Source organism: Dufourea novaeangliae, unplaced genomic scaffold (assembly GCF_001272555.1).
Source record: "Dufourea novaeangliae isolate 0120121106 unplaced genomic scaffold, ASM127255v1 scaffold54, whole genome shotgun sequence".
In the NCBI taxonomy this organism is placed as follows: Eukaryota; Metazoa; Arthropoda; class Insecta; order Hymenoptera; family Halictidae; genus Dufourea; species Dufourea novaeangliae.
Window position 1 is genome coordinate 291,639 of NW_015373944.1, and position 10,369 is coordinate 302,007.

At 31.2% G+C, this 10,369-nt stretch overlaps 2 protein-coding genes across 2 annotated transcripts; both read right to left on the reverse strand.

The window, feature by feature from the left end:
- Positions 1 to 387: 387 nt before the first annotated feature.
- LOC107185921 (ATP-dependent RNA helicase DDX24) lies at positions 388 to 3,440 on the reverse strand. The gene is made up of 9 exons (XM_015573697.1): positions 3,146 to 3,440; positions 2,298 to 3,047; positions 2,068 to 2,213; positions 1,669 to 1,961; positions 1,369 to 1,591; positions 1,205 to 1,316; positions 1,016 to 1,133; positions 766 to 943; positions 388 to 685 (listed from the first exon to the last, which is right to left on the reverse strand). The coding sequence occupies exons 1-9, from the start codon at positions 3,329 to 3,331 to the stop codon at positions 388 to 390; spliced, it is 2,304 nt and encodes a 767-aa protein (XP_015429183.1). The 5' UTR covers positions 3,332 to 3,440.
- Positions 3,441 to 5,807: 2,367 nt separating this feature from the next.
- On the reverse strand, positions 5,808 to 8,494 carry LOC107185922 (conserved oligomeric Golgi complex subunit 8). The gene is made up of 10 exons (XM_015573699.1): positions 8,440 to 8,494; positions 8,222 to 8,293; positions 8,022 to 8,146; positions 7,667 to 7,942; positions 7,387 to 7,600; positions 7,160 to 7,320; positions 6,826 to 7,101; positions 6,519 to 6,707; positions 6,275 to 6,430; positions 5,808 to 6,143 (listed from the first exon to the last, which is right to left on the reverse strand). Exons 1-10 carry the CDS (start codon positions 8,492 to 8,494, stop codon positions 5,808 to 5,810), a joined length of 1,860 nt encoding a protein of 619 aa, XP_015429185.1.
- Between the last annotated feature and the right edge of the window lie 1,875 nt (positions 8,495 to 10,369).

Consider the following 10,369-nt stretch of genomic DNA (forward strand, 5'->3'; position numbering starts at 1 on the left):
ACGCGCTATTCAATCTGTATTATATTATGTAACGAGTGCTACGGAGCTACGTATAATATTGTAGAAATGATAATGATTGCATGCAAGATACCTCTGGCATACCCACTAATAATTACAATGTGAGTGATTTGGTTTTTAAGAGAGAAAGAGCGAGGGCGAGAGACAGGCTGACATTGTTGTTTCTGAAACACGTGTGTTGTTCATGGAAAAATAAAAACATTTCAGGAAAAATTGCGACGGATCTTTCTACGACTCGTCCTAGGTAATACAATACGAGATTCAAAAAATTACGCGGATAATCGTATGTAGACAATAAAATAGACGTATAAAAATTTATGAAATATTTATTTTCGTTTATTTTCCTTTATTTGTACGAAAAAGTGAACCTTATGTTTTCTTCACTTTTTTCTTTCTCATGATTTTGCTTTTGACAAAAGTGTTCTTTTGATTCGGTTTTTTACTGTGTACCTTCTGTTTCTTAGGGATCTCCCCTATAACTGTCTTCATAATATCAACAGCTTTCTGACCAGTGGTATCGAACGTAAATTCAACGTTAGTATCAAGATATTTTCCAGAAAATCCTTTTGGAAATACCGGTTTTGATAGAAGAGAAGCCAATTGGTGCTTTCTTATTTTTAATTGATGTTTTAAATCTGCCGTTTCTTTTGTTTCCAGTTGTAATTCTCTGAAGAATAACATTTTTTTTTATAAGAAAAGGCAAGAATACAATAAGCGGTGATATCCGCGGACTATGTTGAAACTTACTCTTCATCCTCCTCCAAAACCAAATCCATATCCTCTACCGCTTTGCGTAACCAACCTTTCTGTGAATTATCTCTACGACATTTTAATTCCAATTTATCAATTTCTCTAGCAATGTCAACTCTCTCTTTAACTGCAATAAGTAGTCTATCTACTACCGGAAATACAGGTAAATCTTCCGCTGTAATTACAATAATTGTAACAATATTCCATTCCATATTATCAATCAATATTATCTGATTTATACACTTACTGCGATCCAGTGTTTTACACAATTTAGTATAGTACTGTTTTTCAGACGGTTCCATCATGAGAATTGTAATACCTTCCTTCTGAGCTCTTGCAGTTCTCCCACTTCTATGTACATAACTCTATAAATTAATAATCATAGGTACTATAAACTTCAATCTTCCCATACTTTATTACATGTCTCTACTCATACCTCACTAGTTCTGGGTACTTGATAATGTATTACATGTTCTACATTTGGTATATCTAAACCTCTTGCAGCTACATCTGTAGCTATTAATAATCCATCCTCATCTGCCTGAAATCTGTATTTTCTTACGTTATCTGAAAATACTATTTTTGTTAAGATGTTCTTACCTTTCAAGATTTTTTAATCGTTGCCTTTGTTGCATGCTGGCATGCAATGGTAAAGGTTTGCAGTCAAGTATGCCAAAAAGAGTGGCTAAACGTTTCACGCAGCCGATGCTATTACAGAACACCAATGTCCTACCAGTATGTCTTTTCAGAAAGTAATAAAGATAATAATCTTTATAATCTATTGTACACACTATCCTACACTCTGTCAAATTACTAGCAGTACCTACGAAAAAATCATATTCCTTTTCATTATTATACTAATTGTAGTACTCTCAATTATTTATTAATACGGATATAAACCTGATTCTTTTGTAATATCAACAATTTTGGGATTTTTTATTCCAACAAGGTCAATAATCTTTTGTAATTTTTGACCAGGTGTCAACTTATGTATCTTGCTCTTAGCATGCTTCTTTTTCTTCTTTTGTAAATACTCTGGGATATCGTGAACCATGGTTAATGTAGCAGAAAAAACAAATGTTTGTCGTTTCTCTAACATATTTTTGTTCATATTTATTTTCTCCAGTAATTGTTGTAGTTCTTGAAAATGGCCTTTTTCTAACATCCTGTCTGTTTCATCAATGGCTAAATACCTATTATAAATTGCAGTATAGATATTTCCCCATAACTTTTAATAACATTTTTAAATCAAATCTTAACTCTAACAAAACTTTTGATAGTATTTCAGTTAAAACTTACTTAATGGAATCCACTTGGTTTAGATGGGGATTACCTTGCTGTATTAATTCCCATAATCTACCAGGTGTAGCAATTACAATTTCAGGACCCTTACTTAATATTCTCTCTTGCTTAACTGCAGCCATTCCACCTAATACTACTGCTATCTGAAAAATATAAATAATATAAACACTTAATAATTAGTACTTAATCATTTTTGGAAACATTATTTCATGTTACAAAATACTTACATTAATATCAGTGTATTTTGCTGCTTTGGTAAGGTGATCTTTTATTTGAACAGCTAATTCACGCGTTGGTGTTAAAATTAATGCATATAGTGGTTTCTGTGGTTTATTAATTTCTATGTTATTAATCACCCGTACACAACCAATGTTAGTTTCATTAACATCACCATTATCAATCTCCTCATAATCAGATTCAGATGAACTGTTGTCACTTTCTACAGTTTCACTTTTTGAACAAATCCAACCTTTGTTTTTATTACTACTTATTTCTTTTGTAGATTTTACATTATGTTCATTGACCTCTTTACTTTTCATCTCCAAAATACCATTTATTATTGGAATTCCAAAAGCTAATGTTTTCCCACTACCTGTTTCAGCAGCACCTAATATATCTCTACGGCCTAATATTGCTGGTGGCAATGTCAGTGCTTGTATAAGAGTAGGAGAATGAAACTGTTGGCTTTTTAATGCTTTTATTATAACTCCAGGTACACCTAATGTAGTCCATGCTTGTACATCAATATTATCTACATGACTTTCAATATTGCTATTTTTACTACAGAGTTGATTTTCATTATCAGAATTAATATCTGAATCATTTTTTACATGCTGATTTCTAACTACTTTCTTGCTTTTCTTTTTTTTAATGCTGATGTCTTTATGGATCTTAGCATTTGGTTTTTTTAATACTGGTTCATCATTAGCTATGTCATTTTCTTGCCATTTGTTGGAACTTTTTCGTTTTAAAGATACCTTTAAAGTATAAGTGCACACGAATAAATCTTCTACACAATTAACTTTTATTATACAAGTATACAAACCAAATATTTTTGCTCCATTTTCATACTTACCTTTTGTCTGCCATTTTCATCTTCTTCGTCACAAATTAAAATTTTCGTTTCCTTATCTTCTTCCTCTAATTTATAATCAATTAATTCTTCTACACCAATTAAACCATCAACAGCACCCGAAAATACAGAACCCTCTAACGTTAGAGGTTTCCATCCATTTAAGTTACTTTGCTTATTTTTTGGCATTGTTTCTACGATACTAATGCTACACGTAATAATTAATAAAAAGTGAACGTGCGATAAATAAACAATAATGTATTTTGCAAATCCTTAACCTCGTTTGATCGACAGAATAATCACGTGTAATCAGCGGTAAGACGTTCACATATACAGTACGGCAAGTACGGATTACCTCCGTGATATACAGTATAGAGAATTGAGTAACTGTGTGTATACGTATATGTATGTACTTATATGTATTATATATATATATATATATATATACATTTGCCAAAACTAGCCGCTAGTTTCATTGACAGTATTGACACCTATAAATTAGACATAATACTTATAATAATTGCATTCCATGTAAATAGTAATTAACTTTCTTATCATAATATACAACATTAGGTAGAATTTGTGGAGAAAATTAGTTCAAGCATTCGTATAAATAGAAATATTATGAATTAAATGACATTATAAATTACAGTTGCTTTACGTATGTACCTTTAAATTTACGTGTTACTTCTGAAATGTTCTTCAACATATATGTAGATATTTGAACTATATATTTAATTAAGATTGTAGATCTTTTGTTGTTTGGTACTTTAATGTAACTTCAACAAATTGTTATTGATTTTACCGTCGACGTTTTACTGTTTATGGAGATACACCGTGTTACATCCTCGATTGCAAAGTGTAAACACACTACCACTACAGGTACGTACAATGTTTTCTAAATAAGTATTGCATTTATTAAATGCAATAACAATTAACCTCAAATCATTCATACATTTTATCAAATTGTATTTAATTTTAGGTTTTCCTTTGTAATACACATTCTGTAGAGCAACAATTTAAAACTGGCAGCAACAGCAATGAGAGAAGCTTGTGAACCTTCTGACTCTGTAATAAATTAAGTATACAACAAAATTTCACAATTCGAAAACAGATGCAAGAAAAGAAAATAATTCTTTGCTAATGCATGCATCTCCTGAAATTCCTTCAATGCAAAGTCAGTTAAATAATAATTTTAATATCAAATGCTGATCACACTACAAATTTAAAATCCTACTAAGTTATACCTACAATGAACGATGTAAACATGAGTACAATAAAGACAACTTCAAATCATAAAAGTACATCAAAAGTTCCAGTTTTAAAAATAACTATCAATAAAAGATATAATAAGCCTTATATATCAAAACCAAATGAAAATGAACTTGCATCAGATGTTAATAAGACTAGCAATGTTTTTAGACCAAAAAAACATGATCCGAATAAAAATATAGGTCCTAGTCCTCTAGATTATACACAAAATGTTGTTACATCTGCAAAACCTGTTATATTTAATTTAATACCTGTTGTATTTGAAAAATCTGGTGGATATAAAGACACCTTCGCAGAAACAAGACACACTCATGGATCTAAAGTGGCTTATACTAGGAGAGGAGACTTATCAAGAGACACGTAAGATTTATTATGAATAACTTGTAGTTTAATCACTTGAAATTAATATATTTTGAATTTTTGTAAAAAGGAAATTATTTATACTAAAATATTTCCAGACGTAATCAAAGTGTACCTGAAAGAATAAAATATTTGCATACAAAAGCACAAAGAGACTGTGACATATTAAGAATCCGTTTGAAAGCATTAAGAGAGAGGCACAAACAAGAGAAGGATGAAATAAAAAAGCTGCAAATGTATTTAAATAATCTCAATAAAAATGTAACACGAAAGTCTATTAATGAAATGTCTGATGGACATTTAAAACGGAAACAATCCTTTGTGTCCTTGGAAGATGCAGGAGAAGAAGATGAATGTGAAAAGTTACTCAGGAAAGTTAAGAAAATTAAACAAGACATATTAAATTTAAAACATTCTTATACAACTTCAAAGAAAAGAGACTTGGAACACATGAACGCATTAAATCATAATGCAAATATAATAAACCAAGAATGTAAAATATTTATGAAAAATAGTATTTTGGAAAATAAAGATACAATTAATGACCTTTACATGGGTGGTACTCCATCAGATGACAATGAAATACAGAACTCGGAAGAAAGTTATTTGGAGTCAGACACATGATATTTACGTGATATAAGTAAACATATACAAATATTCAAAGTTTTATGTATATTGTGATATAAGTATAAATCATACATTTTGAAAATGATATTACAGATGATTTTTACTAATTTATTAATTACTTTGTGTAAATATTGGAAAACGAGGAATATTTAGCATAAAGTTATATAAAGTATAAGTTTTCATATTATATAATTAAACATATTGCTTTTACTAATGATAATTCAATCATTTTTTAAGTTTGTAATATAGGAAAAGTAAATAATTGAAAAAGGAAATATTTCGGCTCTACCATTAATTTAGTGTTAAAGTGTTTCATAAAAGAAGGTATAATTAAATTAAAAAATTATTCTTTTTATTTACAGTATTTTCTTATACAATGACATTTGGAATCAATACAAAATTACAATTATCTATTCTGGTTTACATCATCAGTTGAGCTATTTATAGTGACCTTAACATCTTTGGTTGTCACTGTGTTTTTTTCTTGTTTATCATCGGATATAACAGCTTGTTCTACAGATTTTTGTGATTCAGACACTCTCATTCTTTCCAATTGTACAGGAGTTATATCTAGTCCTGTATTTTCAGATGCTGAAGATGTTTCATTGGAAGCTTTTTGCAATATCGATTGTACATTAGAGGTAGATAATGAAGAAGTAACAGTATCTTTTCCATTTTTTGGAACAGGTAATAGTGGAGCCAGAGGTTCTAATATGCTATCTCTATTCAAGTATGTAATTCCCTATAAAAAATACAGTTAACATTTGTATATATATTTACATATTGTAAATAATATCTATAATTTAGTAGAAAAAGTACACTGTTTTAGTATAAAACTTTTTAAAAGCACTTTTATTAATTGTCTTTACATACCTCTGTCTGCAGTAAATTTTCTGAAATGCCTAAATGAATTGCAATTTGACATGGTGGGAAAATAACGTGAATGCAATACTGTACATAAGGAATCAGTTGTTCGCTTAAACATTCGGTAAATTTTAGCATGTTTTCTCTTTCTGCAGCTGCAAAAGCCTGAAACACGAGTTTATTAAATCAAACTTATAACTCATTGGATAAAGGAGTGACTTTTGATATTACTGTTAAAAAGTGAATAACTTACTTGCTGTTCTTGTTTATAAAAAATCAATATAGCTTTTGCAACTAGATATAAAGACTCTTGCAGAGTATTTGTACAGAAAATAGAAAGGGCTACTGGTGGGCAAAGTCGTATTTCGTTGAAAGTAGATATAAGACCATTACAATATTCAGCTAAAGGATAAAATTCTACCAATTGTTCTGGTGGATTCTCCTGTACAAAATAATATTTTAGCATTTAAGGCCTCAAAAATAGGTGTAAATACACTGTATAGAAATGCAGAAATCACATTTTTTGTAGAATAAAATGAATTAAACAGTCAATTACTTACCGATTTAATTGTAACGTTTACTTTTGTATTAGCTCTCTGCATTTTATTAATTAATGTAAATGATTCCATATCTTTTTCAAATTTTTTCGTTGTTTTCCGGACACTGGATTCGAATTTGTCACCAATAACGTGTACAAATATATCGGACAATCGTCCAGTAAAATCCACACCCACTCTGCCAAATGATAAACCAAAATATGTACACTGCCCCAAGATAGAGTCAATAGATGTTACACCGGGTAAATCTTGTTCTAATGTGGTTAGAAACTGGGATATCTGAAAAAATACGATAATAGAAGTACATTGCAATGCAAAACCTGAATATTTGACATACCTTTTCTTCAAGCCAATGATGAAATATAGCACACTCATTCACAGTTGGATCTCGACCTGGCATTATGAGCTCATCATCATTAAACATAGCTCTATATTGTGTTATTATATTGAACAAATGTATCCTTGATAGCTCTATTGTTTTAGTTATGTGAAGATTGGCTAGCAAGAAACACTCAATATTACTAAAATGTTTGTACAGAAATAAATAAGTTGACATTTACTTACCATCATCCTTGGGTATAGTATTCAGAAGACTCTGAAGCCAACTGTCACGAGCTTGAAGAAATTTAATACGTAATTCTGGCTCTGTAAAAGCATCCATTGAGCGTAACAGTCCAACAAGCTGTAAACATCTTGGGAGTGGTAAATCTCCTCTTAATGATCCAACAACTTGACCTACCATGCCTGACCAACTGCTTTCAATTTCTGCTACTATGGACTACATTATTAATGAACAAAATGAATTATGTGATATGATATATGCACTTTTAATTTTAAATATTACCGAAATTATTGGAATATCTCCATGTTTAACTCCTAATTGACGTGCATATTGAGATAATTCTAATGCCTCATTGTATTGATTACTCCTTAAACATGATTCCATTAGTTGAGGCATTTCAAGAACTTCGAGTAACTCTGCATTTCTTGTTAATGTTAAACTATTTACTCTCCTATGTGCATTTATGTCTTTTGAAACATCACAAAATGATTGGCACTTCTCTACGAACTTGGGAATCTTTTGGACAAGTCCATTAAGTCTACTTTCAGTTTGATTAAACTTGAAATTACATAGAAATTTATATCAATAAATCTGTTATTAGTATTATTAAAACTACCAAATGATATTATTTTATTACTTGTTTGAAGATTTCTCTGGAACTTTCAGCAGTTTGTACAAATGTCTTATAATTTCCAAACACTAGCTCTTGAGTAGTCTGTAATACTGAAGTTTTTTCATCATCTAGGTGATCGGGTTCTTTACCTAAAATGTTAAAATATTTCTTGATAAAATACAATCTAAGGAAAATAAATCTCTTCGAGAGTTAAAATGTCTTACAGAGTTGATCAACATCATAGCCACCAAGTTTTGACAAGTACTGATAAAACTCAGGATTTTCTTTCCATGACTCTATAAAAATACATTATACATATATTTAGAATTAAAAAGGAAAAGAAACATATAAATATATATATATATATATATATATATTTTCCAAAAAGCAATTTGTATTAGAATGTTAAAAATAATATTAGTATTGTACAAACATAAGTCACCTTGTATACCATCCGGAAATATAAGATTTATAACATTTTCAGTTTCGATATCCATTTTTTATTTAAGAGATACGTTCATATTTTCCTTAAGAATGTTTAAATTGTCTTCGTGTATTCCATATTAAGCATGCAAGTACACGTTTACAATGTCTACAATACATCTAAATATATACAATACACTTTTTCGCTCTTGACAGAATGTCTCTTGGTTTACTTTAGTAAAGGAAGGTAACTATTGGTTGTTTTAGCACACGCTCAATGTTACGAAATCGAAGGGGAAAGAGCCAATGATTTTATTAGTCGAATGGTTTGTTTAATAGAAACCAATGCAACTGTGTATATAAAAGCACCGACTAAGTAGTCTGTGATACTACCAGTCCCTTCTTAGATTTAACGTAGTTCATAAATTCACCGTTCTCATAACGTAGAGGGCAGCAGAAAATCCCTGACACTTTTTACACTATCGGTATTTCAGAACATGAGACACGAAATCCCATAAGATGATAGGTCTATCCTATACCTAGTCGGTGGTTACACGACAACAGTAATAAAAACCATGTTTCAAGCGCATATTGACTCAATCATTTCACTATCGTCCACTCTCTCGTCACCTACAGGTAACAATAACAGATTGAATGTGGCCAAGGGATACTGCAATTTATTACGCACATTTATCGTACACAGCCGAAGCTTTGAAGATCGTACGGAACATCTACCAGTTTCAGAAGTGGAACTTATCTGCGACGGATAAATTACACTACGTCTGACTAATATTTAAGCCGTGTTTTACTGAGTTTATGCATATATTATAATAAATATATTGTAAAATCGAGTACGTAAGTAGTATTTAAGACAATTATTGTTAACTTTATACAAATACAGCTGTAAATTGTATCATATTCTAACAATTTTTTCAATAATAAACAGTTAAATGTTACATAAGCGTTGTTTATTAAGCCTATCACTTCCTCTAACACAAAATTTGTCGTTAATAAAGCAATAATAATTGCTAAATACAGTAAAAATCGCGTTAAAAATAAGATTGATGTTAAACTTGGCACGAAATTTGAATTGAAAAAATCGCGGGAAAAGTGAAAATTTGTTAGAATTCATGTCGCCACCAAAAGTAGTGGTAGCGAAATTTGGAACTAATTCTAAAACTTTTAAGCAGCGCCATCTGGTGGTGTCTGCGAACTAATGAAGAAGTTCTGGAATTAGTTCCAACTTTCGCCACCCACTTTTTTCGTGGCGCCACTAGTATGTCCCATAAATCCCAATTTTCCCGCGCTTTTTGCAAAAGTCAAGATGGCGGAAAAACTTGTACATTTGTGGCGCCCCCATCAGTTGGTGGCGAAAATTGGAACTAATTTCAGAACTCTTCCAAAACTTAAAAAAACCTTAGGAATAGGAATGGAGAAGGATGGAGCAATTTTTGAGATATAAATCGTTAAGATACGTTAACATTCAGCGCCAACTATTTTCCGGTGGCACCAGAGACCCCGTGTGCTGTGATCGTATGGTCATAGAACCCCCGGTGGAGGCGCTAGTGTCCCCGTGCGACGAGAACGTGGGGTCATGGAACCCCCCGCAGCATGTACAAGAGTTTTGAAACGTGACCCTTTATCGCAGTTGCTCGTACGAGTCTCCAGCTCGGTCTAATGTTGCTCGTGCAACTGTCGAAATCTGACTGACACTTGTGCGTGCTTCTATGAGCAAATTATATAGTAACCCCAGCAATCATGGCAGTTTCTGCAGATACTACTACAGCCCAGGTTTAAAATACGTAGGCAGTAGTTAGTTTCTGTAGAAACCTGTTGAACCAGACAACTATAATTAGTATACGATTGTACACTGTTTATGCAGTTATATTTAAGACAATTCGATGAAATGAAGCTTATATTAACTGACGCATGTTTATAGGAATATACAT

What these genes read in the sequence shown, in the direction of transcription:
- LOC107185922 (XM_015573699.1), bottom strand. Translation starts at nt 8,494, where the DNA reads ATGGATATCGAAACTGAAAATGTTATAAATCTTATATTTCCGGATGGT. An exon ending in TAAACGTTACAATTAAATCG is followed by an intron (nt 6,708 to 6,825) that starts GTAAGTAATTGA and finishes TATTTTGTACAG; the next exon opens with GAGAATCCACCAGAACAATT. An exon ending in TTTATAAACAAGAACAGCAA is followed by an intron (nt 6,431 to 6,518) that starts GTAAGTTATTCA and finishes CTCGTGTTTCAG; the next exon opens with GCTTTTGCAGCTGCAGAAAG.
- LOC107185921 (XM_015573697.1), bottom strand. Translation starts at nt 3,331, where the DNA reads ATGCCAAAAAATAAGCAAAGTAACTTAAATGGATGGAAACCTCTAACG. An exon ending in AACCAAGTGGATTCCATTAA is followed by an intron (nt 1,962 to 2,067) that starts GTAAGTTTTAAC and finishes AATTTATAATAG; the next exon opens with GTATTTAGCCATTGATGAAA. An exon ending in GTGTAAAACACTGGATCGCA is followed by an intron (nt 944 to 1,015) that starts GTAAGTGTATAA and finishes TTGTAATTACAG; the next exon opens with CGGAAGATTTACCTGTATTT.